Source organism: Manis javanica, chromosome 2 (assembly GCF_040802235.1).
Source record: "Manis javanica isolate MJ-LG chromosome 2, MJ_LKY, whole genome shotgun sequence".
Taxonomy (NCBI): Eukaryota; Metazoa; Chordata; class Mammalia; order Pholidota; family Manidae; genus Manis; species Manis javanica.
In genome coordinates, this window is record NC_133157.1 from 111,253,582 (window position 1) to 111,272,465 (window position 18,884).

The 18,884-nt window shown below is 34.9% G+C and overlaps 1 protein-coding gene across 9 annotated transcripts in view; it reads right to left on the reverse strand.

The window, feature by feature from the left end:
- Positions 1-18,884, reverse strand: part of MALRD1 (MAM and LDL receptor class A domain containing 1) — a 672,837-nt gene that overhangs the window by 367,477 nt on the left and 286,476 nt on the right. For all 9 annotated transcript variants that reach the window (XR_012127984.1, XM_073229124.1, XM_073229120.1 and 6 more), the window contains exons 25-26: positions 12,937-13,184; positions 9,109-9,400 (exon numbers count right to left, since the gene is read on the reverse strand). Coding sequence is in view for 8 of the 9 variants with exons in the window: in XM_073229124.1 (XP_073085225.1) it covers positions 9,109-9,400; positions 12,937-13,184 (540 nt within the window). In the remaining variant the exon portion in view is untranslated. The remainder of the gene's footprint in view (positions 1-9,108; positions 9,401-12,936; positions 13,185-18,884) is intronic.

The following is an 18,884-nucleotide window of genomic DNA, read 5'->3' on the forward strand; positions in this document are numbered from 1 at the left end:
CACCCAATATCAGAAGCAAGGCAAAATATATCTTCACCCCACTTATTTTTGATGTTGTCCTGGATATGCTAACCAACTAAATAAATGTTTCACATGTAGAAAGGAGGACTAACACTCTCTTTCATCATGTTCCATGATATTTTTTTTTTGAGAGGGCATCTCTCATATTTATTGATCAATGGTTGTTAACAACAATAAAATTCTGTATAGGGGACTCAATGCACAATCATTCATCAACCCCAAGCCTAATTCTCAACAGTCTCCAATCTTCTGAAGCATAACGAACAAGTTCTTACATGGTGAATAAGTTCTTACATAGTGAATAAGTTCTTACATGGTGAACAGTGCAAGGGCAGTCATATCACAGAAACTTTCAGTTTTGATCATGCATCATGATGTTCCATGATATTTTAAGTCCCAAATAATTTATGAAAAGGCAACTATTAGAATACACGAATTTTGTAAAGCCATAGGATAATTATCATACAAAGATCAATTGTAGTTTTACACACTAGCAACTAACTTATACAAAACAAAAAAATGCCACTAACAATAGCATTAAATATTTAAAAGTTGGGAGAATTCTGTTTTTAAAAAAGTGGGCAAGAACTATAAACTACAAAGCAGTAGTGAGAGAGATTAAATATATTTGAAAAATTGGAGGGATATGCCCTGCTCATGGATAAAGTCAATATTACTTACATTCCAATCTTTCCTGTGTGGACAGATATAATACTATCATAATCAATATCCCAGTATAATCTAATATTTATATAAAAATATATATGACATGGAGTACATAGTAATACACAAACAGATCAATGGAAGAGAACAAAGCACCAGTTTTAGATCTACATTTATATGATTGATTAATTTTTGATGAAAGCTTCCAGGCAATGAATAGGGTAGACATAAGTCATTTCAACAAATGGTTTTGGAACGTCATACATGCTATTAAGTCATGATGAGGCAGAGTCCTAAATATAAAAGGTAAAATAATATAAAGTCTGAGAAAACCCAGAATAGTTTGTGACCTCGAGTAAGGAAAGATTCCTTAGAGAGGCATAGAAAGCAGCAACCATTATAGAAAAAAATGACAAATGGACAGTTCTCATTATCAGAATACACTATTAAGGAAATTAGACATTTGCTGAAAAAAATACATTTGCAATACATATATATATATGCTGATACTTATATTCATTGTATGGAACAGGTATCTGTAACTCAGTATTAAACATACAAGTGGATAAACATGGGAAAAAATGCCTAAACAGATACTCTACAGAGGAATATATGCAGAAAGCCAATAAGCACAAGTAAAAATTACAAGGGATAAATAAGCCAAAGCACAATGAGATACCATATCATACCCACTAGAATCACTCAGATTAAGAAGCACAAACCAAATATTGGGGAGGAGGAGCAGCAACCGACAATCTCATACACTGCTGATGGGATTACACAATCATTTTTGAAAACTGGCTGCTTCATATAAAGTTGGACATGTCCTATGACCAAGCAATTGCAGCCCCAAGTATTTACAAGGAGAAAACACATTTCCACGCAGATGTGTACACAGATTTTCACGAAAGTTTAAATTCACAATATCCAATAATTTGAAACAACTTGTGTTCATCCACAGAATGAAGCACATGTGGTACATTCATACAATAGAATACTATTCATCAATAAAAATAAACAAATCAGTGATACACTTAACAACACAGATAAATTTCAAAAACCTTGTGCTGAGCAAAAGAAGCCAGGCATACTATTGATGAAAATCTCATGACAGACAAATCTAATGTATGGTGGAAAAGTTCAGAACATGAGTTGCCTCTGATAGAAGGGATGGGAGGTAGTATTACTGAGAAGAACAAAGAAAATTTCTGGGGTGATGTAAATGTTCTATATTTTGATGCAATCTAGGTTACACTGGTTTACACACTTGTCAAGATTCATGGCATTATATTCTGACAATCTGTGCCTCTCACTATATTTAAATGATGATTCATTTCAAAAAAGGAAAAAGAAAAGATCTGATGAGCAGATCCAACATAAGTCTTGCTAGAGATCCAGAGGAGAGAAAAGGTCGAATGGGGAAAAAGCAATATTCACAGACATAACAGCTTAGAACTTTTTAGATAGAATTCATGTAGCACATCAATCCTCAGATTCAAAAAGTTCATTGAACTGCAAACAGGATAAATAAAGAGAGATTCTAATTTACATGATTTAGTGTAACGCCAGAGAGAAAGACAAAAATCTCAAAAGCAAAGGGAAAAAAGGATTTTACTTATGAAGAAGTGGTAATTAGATTGACAGCTGATTTCTTGAATATAACAATAGAAGCCAAGAGACAGTGAGAAAATGTCTGTCAAAAATATCTAACAGAAAATAATTGCCAAACTAAATCTGTATATTCCATGCAACCACCTTTCAAACATTATGTTGAAATTAAAGTATTTAATCTAATTAGAGTTTACTTTTAAAAGACCTTCACCAAAGGAACTTCTTATAGATACACTTCCAGAAGCAAGAAACTCTGAGAAGGAAGACCAGAGGTTAAAAACAGAAACAAACAAGCAACAGAACTGGATCTAAAAATGTTAAGATCCAGCTTATTAAAGTCCTTTATTAAAATCCTTTTAGATAAAAATGTATCTTAACACAAAAATTTTTATGAACAATTTAGGGATTTTTAAGTGATATTCTAGTTAATCATTGCATTTTGGTTATCTATTCATATGTCTGTTACAACAGAAAATGTGTATTGAAAAGACCAAATATCAATTAAAAATAATAGCACTCAGATATCTTAGTTCCCAATATTCTTTACACAAAATGAAAGAAATGGCTCATGTGGAAAAAATTCTAAATTGAATAAAGGACATTTTCTTGGAACAATGGTATAGTTAAAAGTTAAAGTATTTTAAACCGCACATCTCTCCACTGCTACACAAGTAGGGTGAAGCCAATTAGCATTTCAAGTGAAGCTCAAATTTTCCAACATAATAAGTTCACTGGGAATGAAATATATTTGATTTCACAACATCATACTTTTCTTCCAAGAGAAATGTAATCTATGATGCTTTACTTACACTTAACCATTCAAAATAGTTTATCACATGATCTTTCTTGGTTTTTATTAAACTGGACTTAACTGTGAGGGCTCAAACAGTAAAAACAGTTTAATTTGAGCTTGATAACCATATTAATGCCAGCAATGTTATAATTTCTCACTGTGCTTATAATATAAATAAGGATCAAGTTTATAAGAAACACAAACAAATACATCATTTAACAGTTTAAAAACATAGTGTTTTGTTTTTTAGAATTACTAAGACCCAAATTGTAAATGCAGAAGAACATATTTAAGATACAAAAGCACATATTTGAGAATTATGTAATAAATCACTACAACCAATCATTTAACAGAAAATGAGATGATCATTATAAGCTGGTATAACAGATTTAAAATTTAAATCATTTCAGTAGTTATTCAGCAAATATAGTGTAAGATGCTACCTATGCAAGGCTCACAGAACATTGTTTCAGGTAATTCCATCCTTGACTTTCATTACTAAAATTCTAATGCTTTAGCCAAAAACAAATGATTTCCAATCCTTTCTTATTCTCCCACACAAAATGGGTTTCCCTTCTTTCTCCCATGCTCATTTTATTCCCTCTGTACCCCTTCCCAGTCCTTTCCATCATGCCATCTGATTCTATTTATAAACAAACTCCTCTCGACTCTCAAAGCTGCTTATACTCCAAACTACCTTCTACATTATAGCCAAAGTGATCCTTTCTAAATGGAAACCACATAATGTCACTTCTTAAAACCCTGCAGTGACTCCCCATTTTCACTCAGAGCAAAAGCCAGAATCCTTATAATAACCCACAAAACCTGCTTCCCCATTAAGCTGCTAATCTCCTATCCTACTACCTTCCTCCACATCTAATTCTTCTCTGGCTGCACTGGCCTCTTTTTATACAGGTCAGGTATGCCCTGCCTTGCATACAGTCACCCTGCCATGTATGGCTGGAATGTTCTTGGAAATCTGGCTAATTCCCAAGACTCCTTAAGTCTTTGCTTTCATAACTTTATTATGTTAATCTTTCATTGACTGTGTTTATCTGCATTGTTTACATATCTGATTAAATTTAGAAATAGTGAGGATCTGTTAAGTTACTAGTAGTCCACAGTATAATTTAAATATCCCCTGGAAATAAGTATCCATTAAAGGCAAAGCCATGGAAGCCCAAGTAGTGGTTTGCATAGGGTAGTGAAAAAGACATGAGAAATGCAGGCATTTACAGGAGTGAGTGGAGGCACTGGAATTTATAGAAATAATTGGTAGAACTTTCAAATCTTGGTTCAGCCTGGTCAGAGATACAGGGTGTTGTTACAATGACCTAAGGAAATCTCATTTTGCTTGTATGCACAAGACTGGTGTAGGCAAAAATCAGACACAGAGACTGACTTGGTAGATTGCAGAATTATAACAGAGGTAAACATCAACTACATGCCAAGTATTGTTTAAAACATACTATATATTATTATCTCAATTATTCTTCAAATCACTCATTAGTAAATTCCAACAGTCCCATTTTTACAGAAAGAAAAGATAAGAATTAGGGAGATTAAGTAGATCAGGTGACCTTATATAGGTAACTAATAGTGCAATATCCAAGTGCATGTCTTAAACCTCAAACACATGCACTTTGCACTAAGCATTGTGTACAGAGTTCACTAAATTATAGAGCCAAATACAATCATCCAGATTTCACTAACCGAGGACCCTGACAAGAGCTGCTCTGCCAGCATTCTCATTAGTAGGCAGCAGCCTTTATACTATTGCCAAATATTTCAGGGAAATGAGTGACCTTAAAGAGTAGCTAATCCATTCATTTCCTTTGCTTTATATCTTTTTTTTTTTTAAAGAAGTTGATTACAATGTGGTATCTAAATATTTGTTGTATAACTCATATTTGGAAATAACTGTGGGGATTTAAAACACACACAATTGATCCCCACCCTCGTCATTCTTAGAGTTTTTATTAAATATCTGCCAATTATATGGAGAATATGTGAGTTGCTACATTTTCTTAACGACATTTGGAAGAGGAATTTTGGTTGTCTTTTTCTTATTAAAATTCATTAAACAATTATTTTTATCCATCATCACTTAGCAATTAACAAAACTGCATCTAAATAAGCTCTTAAATATAACTTTCAGAGACTTAATAATAGTTTAATATTACTTCTGCTAATAAAGCCCTGGATTTTATTTGACTAATTAGAATCACTGATTCCAGATTCAGTTCAATTGCATCTTCCTAAATATATATGTTTTGCCTCCTCTTGTCTTTTCTATTTTAAGTTATCCTTGATGGAGTTGTTAGTCTGTGCATGTGAATATAGACGAAAAGTCTGTGTAAAGTCATTACCAAAAGTTTAATGGATGTAGCCACAGCTTATGGAACATAATGCCTTTTACCTTTCTTCAGTTCATGAAAGTTTCAAGTGTTTTTGTAGTGATGAGAAATTAAGAGTGATTAAACACTTCAAAGATACACACATACACACTCATTATTCATGACACATCAAAAAGATTTAATTAGCGAGGTAGTCAATAAATTATAAGAATGAATGATTATAATGTAATGTAAAATAATGATATGCTTGTGATCTCTGCAAGAAAGATAATTCAGTCAAAACAAATGATGAAAAATCTCAATAAAATACAAATAACGGAGGCTTACTCTCAAATGTCTATACCACTGAAGGAATACTGAGAAAGATGCCCAAAACAGAGGATAACATAAAACGAGATGAGTTATTGAATAAATGCCTACCATGTACCTAGGCAAATTACATTGGCAACTGTCTCTTTTTATTCTTAGGAGCCTAAGAACCTGAGAAATAGGTGAGATTCCCTCTGTGGTATAGATGAGGAAATGGGTCTCAGAGAAGTGTGGAACACACAGTGACAGGGGACTCTGCAACTACTATCTAGTCCACTGAAACATGGTACCTGGGCTTTCACATTTGGCAGTGGGGTACACTATTGTGCTTCTATTCAAATAAAAATACAACTGCAATTCTTGGAAACTCACAAATATCACTCCCTGTAATGAAAACCCCATCATCAGGGACAGATCCAAAAGACCCTTGTGTGTTCACCTCAGCCCCTGTGCTGTTCACTAGGTTATAGGGTCTCCTGTAGCCCTGGGTGACCACTGAGCAACTGAAATGTGGCCAAGCCAAATGGAGACGTGCTGTGAGCATAAAAAATATACACGGGATTTTGAAAGACTTAATAGGAAAACAAGAAGGCAAAATATCTCAGTAATATTTTTAATTGCCTTGGTGTTGAAATGATAATATTTTTGTTGTACTGAGTTAATGAAAATATATTATTAAAATTAATTTCACTTCTTTAAGCACTACCAGAAAATATAAAATTATATGTGTAGCTTACATATGTGACTCTCGTTACACTTCTATTTGCTGCCCGTGATATCAGGGAAGTCTCTGGCACCAACTTTCATGAGTTTCAAAAGAGGCAGCTTGGTTCTTTAATGTGATAAGATGCCATCCCACCACCAGTCCTCAAAATATATATATATATATACCCTTCCTTGAAAAGGTCAGAGACTCTAGCAGAACCCTCAGAACTCAAGTTATTCAGAATCATTTCACAGTTCAAGTCCAAACAAAATTTAGCTTTCCACTTTTACCAAGAGAAAGCTATATGCTTTTAATTTCTGGAGGCACACTTAAAGGCTTCTCAAATAGTTTATGAGAGTGCTAACTCCATATGCATTTATTTTTCATCTGCTTCATTTGAATGGAGCATCACAGATGAAATAGGTATGAAAACAGTAAATTATTTCACCTCAATTTTCAGAGTGCTCCTAATAATATAAATAAAGACATTTATTTGGTTTTGTATTTTTTTCCATGCCTACCAGTTACCGTATGAATGAATCCTGTGTCTCCTTTGTGGCTCTTTTTTGTAATAACTTTTTCTCTTATTTGTTTGTTTTCCAAGGCCAATTCAATGTATACTGAGTTTCAAGGCATACTGAGTTGAGGAAAAACCTAAAACAAATGAATATTGAAGGGGGCCCCAGTTTAGCTCCCATCCCTTGATAATATTATCTCAGATGCTCAGCTACAGGAGGTGCCTGCCTGCCTGCCCGAGGCCGCCCCTTCTGGCTCACACCCTCAGGCCTGCCCCCACTGCTCTGGCCACCACGTCGGCTTTCTGGTCCACTGTACTCACACTGCCCTCCCTATCCTACAAACTGAAGGGATCTTTCCTTCCTGCGAGCTCCAGTGTGGTTCCAAACTCCTGCACATCCTGTCAAGAAGGCTCAAATTAGATGCCCTCAACTGGACATTTTCTTCATCTTCCCTGCACCTTCATAAACTTGTATGTATTTCTCATGGCATTTGGTTATATCCTATCTAATTTTAGAAGTATTTGCAGTGTTTTTCCTATTCCTCCTTACCATGTTGCAGGGTTCTTTGGGGCAAAAAAAGGTCTTCTATTTTCCATTCATCAAAAATTTTAATGCAATGCCTCAAATATCCTAATCATATACAGAGAACTGTAGCATTATTAATATGCACCCTTAATTTGGTAATTAATATATATTTTGTAGACACTTTTTAATTTTCCTTTTGGAAATTAAAAAATAGTAACTCTTCAAGATTTCACAGATTTAAGAATTTAATATTCCCAACAAGACTGGTGTGTTCCATTACATCCCACTTTGTAATTATTCATTAAAGATTGAAGTGGTTCAACATAAAGCTTTTACACCCTCATTACTTGAATTCTATGAATTGTTTTTTATTATGATCAGAATACTACTATTCAAAACACCAGATCTGTACAAGAGCTAGTGCAGCTGCCATCCCAACAGCCCACAGAGAGTGAAAAGCAAGCCTTCTCTCAAGGAAGTAGCTGGGCCTGAGGCATCTGAAAGCCCGCTTTACATTCACAGAAGTCTCAGTATCCCTTAGCGCAGTCTTGAAACAACTGTTTTCCTCTATACTCTTCCATATGGTGCTAAAAACACAGGCAAGGAGTCTGTTTAACTCATTGTCAACTGGGAAACATTTATCTAGAAACTTCCTCTTAACCAAATTAAAATATTCCCTTTAAAATGAAAGGAGAACTAAAGGCAGAAAGGCAATGTCCCTCATTCCATTCACCACATTAAAAGCCAGCATAAACAAATTCAGGCTTCCTAAAGCACTTCTGTTTCATTAGTTATAAAAGAGATAATTTAGATGCCAGGGGAATAGTATACTTTTGTTTTCTGCACTAAACTCATGGTTCAAATATTAATATATACCATGTTATAAATTCACAAAATTTGTTTTGTCATTTTAATAATATATAATACATTTATTTTCATCTCATGGTCTAATGTATTATAAGGACTAATGGTGCTTTTTATTTCCACTTTTCACAACATTATCACTGCATGTATTATACTGAACATCTACCAACTCAACATTGTAATATAACTCTTTGGACAAATTACCATAGACAAAATTACCTTTAGACAAATTCTCTAGACAAAAGCTAAAGATATTTCAGGTTAAAAGAGCATACAGACATATTTAATTATCTAAACTATTTAAATATATAAACTCAACCGTTCAAATTGGAATGTTTGTTGGTCTAAAATGAATAAAGCTTCATGACCACAGGATTGTTTAATTAAAATTGAATAAGTCTATCCTTGACTTTCTATATTGTACTCTCAGAACTGATATTTGTTTAGGACTGGATTCTGATTCCGACTCCAAAGGAGTCTTCTCTTATTTTTTTGGTCTAAGAAGAAGCTGAAGTAAACAGAAACTTAGAAACTGGCAAATACACTCAAGTTGCAGAAAATTTGGAAGGCAATTTTATAAATAAAGGCCTGAAGGATAATTTTTTAAATTCAAAAAGATTTGTCTTCTTTATTATGTAAGCCATGAATCACAAGGTGTTGCTGTCATTTCTTTTCCATCTCCCGCCTTCCCACCATCCACTCTATAAAATAAGCACCAAATGCACACAAATTAAAGTGTACCTGTGGGGATAGGCACGGCTAGATCTTCTTTCATGGTATGACGGGACGGTAGACAGCTCTTGGTAAGCACAATGTCGTCCAGGGCAATGTCACCGCAGTGGCCTTTCCCGACTCTGCCTTCAAACTTGAGCTGGAAGTCCTCATCACCAGACAGGGGCAATTCTTTCCGTTGCCAGTAATTGCCTTGTTCAACAGTGAGGTTAAATAGGACCTTCGTTTGGTTTGAGACTGATACCTGGGTCAAGGTGAGGGCCCCAATGCCATTTCCATACACGTGATAATGAAAAATGATCTGTAGCCAAGAATAGAAATATTGTATCTAATTAGTACAATTAGTTCCATTTCATTTTCAATTACATCCTATTGCTCTCTCCTTTATTAGCAGATTCCAGAAGGAAAAGAGATCTGTATATCCTATTGCTGTGAATCCTCTAGTACTGAGCAAAGTTAGGCCCGCCTTAAGTTATATCCTGCAATATGTGGAAGAGAGCACAGTAAAGAGCAAACAGAAATTTAGCCGAAAAAATGAACAGAGTTTACTTGTTTCTGTGACTCGAAAAGCAGGATTCCTTGACAAACTCTTAAAGGCCACTGCCAGAGGAATAAAGTATCACTGAAAAGTGACGCATGATCACCTTTTAATGCTATTTTATATATCATTAATATAAAAAGATTATATAAGTGTTTATATGAATCTTACATAAAAAGATTTTTATACTTAAGAAATAGCAGGGACTAAAGTAGATAATTTTCAGTCTCATGAAACTTAAATCATTTTGGTCAATACAGTAGATACCCTATTGTTTATTCTATCATAGTCTTGAACTTGAAATACATTTTCTGTTCTACAAGATCCTCAGGGCTGCACTAGATAGAGCAAAAACACTGGAACAGCAATTATCCAACTTTTATTTGAAATTCTGGGAATGTTCCCTAAAAGAGCAGCTTTGGAAGTTTTTCCCAAGAAAAATTAACAGAAGTACATTCAGGGACTATCATTTCAATGTCTCAGAGATAGAGCTTGCCAGATTTTTAGTGACTGCTACACAGAAGGGAAACATTGGGGAAAATTGTAGAAGAAAAAGAGTGCAGTTTAGGTACAACAGGAACTCAGTGTTTTTTTAAGCTTTTGTCATTGGAATATCAATGAGGCAATATAGTAAAGGCGGTGGGCTTCACACAGGGAAAAAAAACACTTTTGAAATACTAGCAGTCATGGATATTATGCCCTAGAAAATGAATGCATGAATGTGTTTAATGGGTGAAGAATGTGATTAAAGAAAATACACATGAATACTTGAAAAAGCATCGACTAAATAGGTAAGTCCTGTGAAGTGACTCTACTCAAATTTCCTCACTTCAGGTATTATTCCAGTATCCAAAAATGTTTCTTCTGTAGATTAACCTTTTCAACATGTGTTCTATGACCATGTGACTTGTCTGGGAGGACTTGTGAAATAGGGTAACATGACTCATCGGGGTGGGACAGCAGAGGGGCTTAGGGCCGACCTCCTGAGCAGCATCTGTGGGCACCAGAGGAACCCTGTGATAGCTGGCAACACTCCTCTGGCTGGATCCCTTGCAGTCACAGGCATATTCTGCCCAGTGGTCTGACTTGTTCTGTCTTCTTATTTGTTTTATGCCATAGTTAATACTTCCCTATCTTCCTGAGGCCATTTTCTGGATGATGCCATCAGGCCAACAAGCAAACACTTAACACCTCCACTTCTACAGAGAACATCTAACACCAAACATGGCCTAATCACAGAGCATTGTGAGTGAACAAAAATGTGCTGTGTATTGAATTCTTCTACAGAGGCATTTTCACTGGGAATTTCAGAGTTACTCGAAGGTTTGATCTCTTCCCTCATCAATCTCTGTCTGCATCTCCACCACCCATCTCTTAAAAGGAAGGACAATCTCCAATTCGATTTTTTCTGCTTAGGAAGGTATTCCACAAAGTCAAGTGACAGAAAGGATCTTCATGAAAATTTGGGAGGTCACCCTGCTTACCTGATAAACATATTTTATATATGAAAGACACAATCATTCCCAGCACGACCTTTCCCTACTTCTTTTGTATTCATATACATCATAAATATTCATAAAATGAACTATTCATCATTACTTTTTTGACACTTTTTTTAGGCTCCTTCATTATTCTCACATAAATGTTCAAAACAGTGGGGACTACAGTTCTGGGACCAGGGAAAAATAGAGATGGCTGAAATCCTTAGTTTCCATAGTATGAAAGAAAAAAAAAATTCTTTTCAACATTTTCAGAGGAAGTCTAAATAGAAAAGCTTAGAAGTCAAACTGGAAATTTGATATTTAATACTTAAATTTAATTAGCTTTCTAAGACTAGAATTAACTTGAAAATTTCAGGCTATGGATGTATATAGGTAGATTATAGATACAGACTCAACATATACATAATGTGGTAATGTTTGGGCTTTATATTTGGGAAAGTATTGAGTCATCTGGGAAAACGTAAAACCAGACAAAAAATTTGATTAAAACTCGATTGTTTTGCCAAACTAATTGAACATAGTTTAATATTATTCTGTCTGATTTTTTATATCCATTCTAGATTGTTGACTGTGGTGTCTCTCTAAAGCTCTGATCATGTCACTCACTTGCAAAAAATTCTGTCCATTGAATGTGCCTGAAGAGATAAGAGAGATGAGATTATTACCTGCAAGTCAAACGAGGACATCAAGTTAAGATGAGTCAGAAAAATTTCTCAAACTGAAGGTTTAAGGTGTGTTAAGACTGTGACAGTGGGATGTGAAGGCTGGTGGGTATGAAACAGACCAGAGAACATCTGTTTTAACAGGCGGAAAGTACAACTGGGGATCTTTAAGCAAAGTTGTAATACAGTTTCTTCACAAGGTTAGGGCGCCCTCTATTGAGAAGACAGGTACATGAGAATAGCATAATTTGAAGACAAAGATTTACATCGTGTTATTGTCTCTCAGGCTGATTCTTCAATTTGCTAGCAACTTTTTGGATGTAACTTGCTTTCTTTTCAGTGTCCAGATATTGGGGGAATACATGCACTCAGATCTCATGGAGACTGCATTTGTCATCCTAACCTTAAATGCATGGCACGCTTGTGCACATATCAATCTCTTAATAGGCAAGTGAAGTCATTGCTGAGTGCTTTTTTTTTTTTAACATATAAAGCTAAATTTAGTTCTTAGCCTAGCTGACTCAAATCCTTTGTGGAATAAAAACAAGCAAGCAAGCGAACAATAAATACAGGGAAGGAAAGGAGCCTGTAAATGCACAGCACCATCATATGATGTGTCAATATCACTATAATTTTGGATTGCCTGGCTTAAAGTCAGCTAATTTCCTCACATGATGCTGTTTGGCATGAAGGCCCAAACAAGCTGATGTATATATTTTTACACTCTACAAACATCTTCAAATTTCCGTAATGGCCTACAGAAATTCAACTTTTTTAAGGACTAATTTCAATCTTTCCTTTTCCATGAAGACTTATTCAATTATTTTATTGAGGTTCCAATTAAATCTAGTATTAATTTTTGGAAGTATTTAACTACATATTACTTGTTTATCTTTCTGATGGTGAAATTCCCATAATTCCAGTAAGTACTAAATTCCTTAAGTAGAAGCAACTGGTATTTCACTTCGTTTGTACTCTCCATGGTATGAATGAGAACCATGAAACTTTCCAACAGTTTCCAAAATTCCATTAACTATGGCATTTATCCATAAAATCTTTGGTTTGGTGCTAGCCCTTCCATTTTCTCTATTAGCTCTATCAGCGGTGGCTCACCGTATTTCTGCTTTTTCCATACCTTGCAGTTTTTGCTTCTTCTACTTATGGCTGGGCTCGAAATTCTGGCTGCTCTCATGGGTTGCTGGGGGAACAAGCTCTTTATAAAGATGTAATGACCAGATGAATTTCTCAAGGTGTGATCAGCCGCCGGCTCTGTGCCCACTGGAGGAAAGCTGCTGGCTTTCAGATTCCAGTCAAAGTCGTCATCCGGCTCTTGCTCCCAGGAACAAAGATCAAATTCAAAATCACAGCGCCCCCTGGAGGTACCTGGAAAACATTTCCAATTTATGGTAGAGAGAAAGGAAATTAGCTGACTTTAAGGCAGGCAATCCAAAATTATAGTGATATTGACACATCACGTAATATTAAAAACTTTACAATATTATCGAGATAGCAACATTAAAATAGGCTCTTTCAGTCTGTTACACACAGCTATGGCCATGGTTTATTCAAGTTTATTTTTCCACAAATCTGGTCCCCAGTCTCAAAATCAATGAGAAAATATTTCAGTATTACACACATTTCTTCTTCCCAACACCTATTCGGTCAATGTAATTTATTTCTTCTCTCTTCTCATCCTTGTGTCTCAGGTCTTGGTAGGGAATTTAGGATGTTTATTATTTTGCAATACAGTTTGTTTTGGAAAACGCAGAAATTATTAATCATTGTAATTGTTTTTAAAACCTATCCTCATTTTAGAGACGTGGATATTATGAAACAGAAAAAGTTTAATTTGAATGAATCTATTATAATAGGTGGTAGAAATTAAATGTTAAGTTGCATTAAATACCCACTATTTCCCAAGGATTCAAAAAATATTTCATTACTAATGTTGCTGAAGTTTTTTCTTCCATTTCCAGGATAGTAAGAATTATTGTGTTCAGCTCATTGGTTTTCTTACTGATTTAATGATAACCTTATTGACTTTCTCCTTGCTGGATCTACCACCCATTTCTGACAGAAAGGTGTAAAAAAATTCAGCTATAATAGTGGATTCATCTTTTCTCCTTGAAGTTCTAATAGTTTTTGTCTCACACAGGGCATTCTGTTTTAAGGAGACAGACTTTAGGGATTGTCATGCATTCTTGGCAAATTGGCCCCTTTATTGTTATGTAATGCCTTCATTTTTCCCAGAGAACTTTCCATTTTGAAGTTCTCTTTGTCTGAAATTAATGTAGCTACTCCTGCTTCCTTGTGTTTAGCATAAGCATGGTATATACTTCTCCATATATTTGTTTTTAATATATTTATATTTAAAGTGGGTTTCTGGTAGATAACATGTAGTTGGATCTTGTTTTTTTAATACACTCTGACAACTTTTAATTGATGCCTTTAGACTATCGACATTCAAAGTGATTATTGAGACAGCTGGATTAATACTATCATATTTATTACTGACTCCTATTTGTTGCCTTTGTTTTTCAGTCCCTACTTTGTCTTTTTTGGTTTTCTGTCTTTTGTGGTTTTGACTGAAAATTGTACATGATTTTGTTTTCTCTCCTTTCTTAGTATGTCAATTATGCTTTTTTTCTTACATTTTTTAGTAGTTGTCCTATGTCACTCTTATAGAACACTATACATCTCTGTAGTTAATGTTGAGTAACTTAACATAACAAATAATCCTAATTTCTCCCTCCTGTCCCTTGTATCACTGCTGTCATTCATTTCACCTATGTCTAAGCATTCATAAGCATATGTGTATATATATATATGTGTGTGTGTGTGTGTGTGTATACATGATAGATAAGCTTGCATAATACATTGTTTTTATTTTGAACAGTATGTTATCTGATAAATTAACAAAAATAAGTTTTAATTTTACTTCTGCTTTGGCCTTCTTCAGTGGTCTCCTTCCATTATGTAGATATGAGTTTCTCATTTGTTTCATTTTCCTTCTCCAAAAATCTTTTAGATTTCTTGCAAGGTAGGTCTATGAGCCAAAAAGTTCCCTCAATTTTTGTCTTAGAAAGTCTTTATTTCTCTTTAACTTTTGAAGGATAATTTCATAGGGTACAAATTCTAGGTTGGTATTTTTTTTTCCCTTAACATTTTAAATATTTCTTGCTTGCAAGGCTTCTGAGAAGAAGACGTAATTCTTGTCTTTGCTCCTCTGTAGATAAGGTGCTTTTTCCCCCTCTGGTTTCCTTCAGGATTTTATTTTATCTTTGATTTTCAATAGTTCGAAAATGAGATGCCTACATATAGTTTTTTGGGCATTATCCTACTTCATGTTCTCCTAACATCTGGTTTCTATGGTTAGTGTCAGACATTAATTTGGGGAAATTCTCAGTTGTTATTGTTTTGTTTAATTTATATTAACTTCATATTACATCTTTTGTCCTAAAGTCCTTGGATATTCTACTGTGTTTTTCTCAGTTTTAGTTCTCTCTGTTTTTCAGTTTTGGAGGTTTCTGTTGACATGTACTTTAGCTCAGATACCTTTCCTCAGCTGTGCCAGGCCATTAATAAGTCCATCAAATGCATTCTTTGTTTCTGTTACAGGGTTTTTGATGTCTAACATTTCTTTTTGGTTCTTTCTTGGGATTTCCATCTCTCTGCTTCTATCTCCCATCTGTTCTTACCTGGTGTCTACATCATCCATCGGAGTCTCTAGCATATTAATCAGCATTGTTTTAAATTTCTGGCTGGTAATTCTAACACCTCTGCCATGTCTGGTTCTGATGCTTGCTCTGTTTCTTCAGATTGTTTTATGTTTGTTTTTTGCCTTTCAGTGTGCCTTTTGTTTCTTGATGGCTGGATATGACACACTAGTTAACAGGAACTGCGATAAATAGGTCTTTGGTAATGTGAGGAGGAGGGAAGTATTCTAAAGTTGTATGATTAAGTCTCACTCTTTTCCTGAGCCTGTGACTCTAAATTGTGAAGGTCTTAAGTGTTTCTCAGTGCTTTTTTTTCCTCCCCACATAGGTGGAACAGGATGACCGAAAGGGCTTGAATCCCTTTTCCAGGTCAGGTCAGGGAGCATGTTGGAAGCATGAGGGAATTTTTCTTCAACAGTAACTGTTGGGACCAGGTTGAACTCTTGGAGGTAAATCTAACAATATCATGAGGTGTCCCTGTAAGTGGGTCCCCTGGTGTGTTGAGCTCTTGGGCTTGTTCACACTGAGCCTCCAGAACTTCAGCAATGACAGTTCAGGTGTTTGACTCTGGCATTGGTGCCTGGAGTGGTCTTTGCTTCTGAGTCTCTGCTCTGGTAAGGCCTGACTCCTTGTGTCCAGCTGTCTGTCACTCCAGTCTCGGAGACAGCAGTTTACCTTTGTCCTTCCCTCCAAGAAGAGTTGTTGATTTTTCAGTGTGTTCACTTTTTTACTTGTTAGGACACAGTTGTGTCATCTAAGCTCTTCATATATAGAACCAGATACTGGGAATTACACAAAACATCTTTGTATGGTCCTTCTGATACACTATGAAGCTAACAATGTAAGTGAAGATATTATAAAATTGAGCATTGTGTTATTAAGGGCTCAGATCTTATAAAATTATATGTTGAGGATACTTTTCATATTATTTTTAAATAAATTTGCATGATACAGCATAAAACCAATGAGTTGATTAATTTGACCATAAGAATATGTACTGTTTAGAATTCTTCGGTAACAGTAGTTTTTTTTAGCAAGTTCTGTCTAAATATTACAACTGAACATAAAAATCTGTGAATTCATAATCATATGTGAGATGATGTCCCAAAACTAAAAATACTTGAGGAAAATCCAAGTTGCAATCTGTTGGTATGTACTTAAAGGTTTCTCTCTTAAAGAAAGCTCATTTGAACAATTGCTCACATATTTTTAGGTAATTTTATCTGAACCAGAGTAGGAATGGTTCTGCCACCTCATATGCACCTGCTCTTCATTGCACAGGACAAAGTAAGGCAGTAAAATATCCCAGCTGAAGCCACAGCAATTCCTGGACAAACAACCTACCCTATGCTATTACACAGGACTCTAAGAATTTCCAAATTCTGCTAGGCATCAAAACCAAGTTTTTCTTTATGGATACATTCTTACAGTTAGCACAGGTCAGATAAAGTTGTTCAAATGCACAAAATAGCCTCCATGTTCTTTGTTATTAATAAGGTAGTGAATATGAAAACACATGGGTTTTACCATAGTTTCTATATCACTTTGGCATGTACAAGGCTACTAAAATGAAAGTTATCTTTATCATACCTCCCAGTAAAGAACTTGCCCAACATTGAAGAATAGCTTAAATAAACACTTTGAATTTTTGCAAGAACAATGATAAATTTAAGAAAGCACCAGGACTAATATGCTGTTTAAAATAGTTTAGTTTAACAGTCAGACTAACACTGATATTTTCAAGGACAGAGAAAATTTGTCTGGCATAATTTTAGTCACCAAATGAACAGGATGGCATTTTCTATTCCATTGATGATTCAGTTCTAAAATTAAGTTATTTTAGTAATATGCTCCTTCCTAGAATAGGCTGTAATACTCACAGCCTCTTTTAGTTCGGAATACTCAAGTTCTCCTAAGTACCTTTCAGAGGACTGGGAGGCAAATCTCATTAAAATATTAATGAAATGCAACTCAGCATATTGTTTAGAATCTGAACTGTTATCTTGGTTAAGATTTAGAAAATGAAGTAACTAATTCAACTTGCCATTGTGTTAGAAAATTTAGTAGCCCATTAGGACTAGATTACCATACAGACCAGCATCTAGAAAGTCCATTTGTATACGGAAATGATGTGTGCTGTTAAAAAACAAATCGGTTTTTAAAAATCATACAAATGCTGCTATAGGAATCTCTTAAATATAAATCATATTTTCTTCTGATATTTACTATAGTTTTGGAAATACATTTCCTTGGGAAGTTTAATTCTAACATATCAGTAGGGAAAATACAAAAAGCAGGCAAAAGCTGTCTGAATTTCACATCACTCTGGCCAGAAGGAACACCTTATAATTTCACATTTAACCGTTTCCCATAGGTGCCAGATGAGAAAGATAGAAAATAGTTTTCTGCACGATGCCAATTCTGTCACTTCATGAAGCAATTAATGCCAGTGCCAGACAGGTGTGCCGTCAGGAAGAAAAAGAGCACCTTTTTCTATAGCTGTATCATCAATCAAACCAGTATCTACCTTTCTAAACACTGTTATTTTCCCATCGATCATTATCTTTGTAAGTATGGAATATGTTTCATTTTAAAAAAACAATTTTGAAAAAAATACTCTAATTCCTTTTAAGATCCTCTCATCAAAATTTCTAAAATTCAGATCTAACCACTCTACTCTTTATTCATTCACTGTAAATTTATTGTGCTTATGCTACAAATAAAGCACATTTAGGAAAATGGGAAATTGATGAGAGGGGACTACAGTGTACTGAACATAATGCATGTCTGGTTTTGAGCATTCTCTTTATATTAAGTTCCACAACATCTCAATGTAATACTTATTATTATTATTTTGGTTGTGAGTAGCTGAAGTTTAGAATCAAAGCACTTTGCTTAGTATTATACCGTAAGTAGCAGACCTATGAGTTGCAAAATGATTATAACACAACCCCTTTACCAATACCCCTTTATCGTGTGATGTGCAGAAGTCAGGTGCGGGGGCCACAATAACACAAGCCTGTAACTACTACAGGATAAAAAAATGAATGTTTCTTTAAGGAAGTGCCCTAAGAGATCTCTTTCTCTAAGGGCAGGCAATATTTGAAGATGATAGTCATCCAGTTCTGCTTGGTTCTCCTTGAGGTTCATAATTAAAGCCCTTTACTTCATTCATCATTTCTTTAACTCTGTTCACCTGCAGATGAATGCTCTACCAATGTCAATTTGTCACCCAAAAGAAGATTCTGTTGTCAAATGAATATGGTGAGTCCATAAGTGATACCCCTTTTTGAGAGATTTAAAAATGCACTGGCACATTAAAGGCTCTGAGAATTTCCACAAGATAGATTATTTCTCTCTATATAAA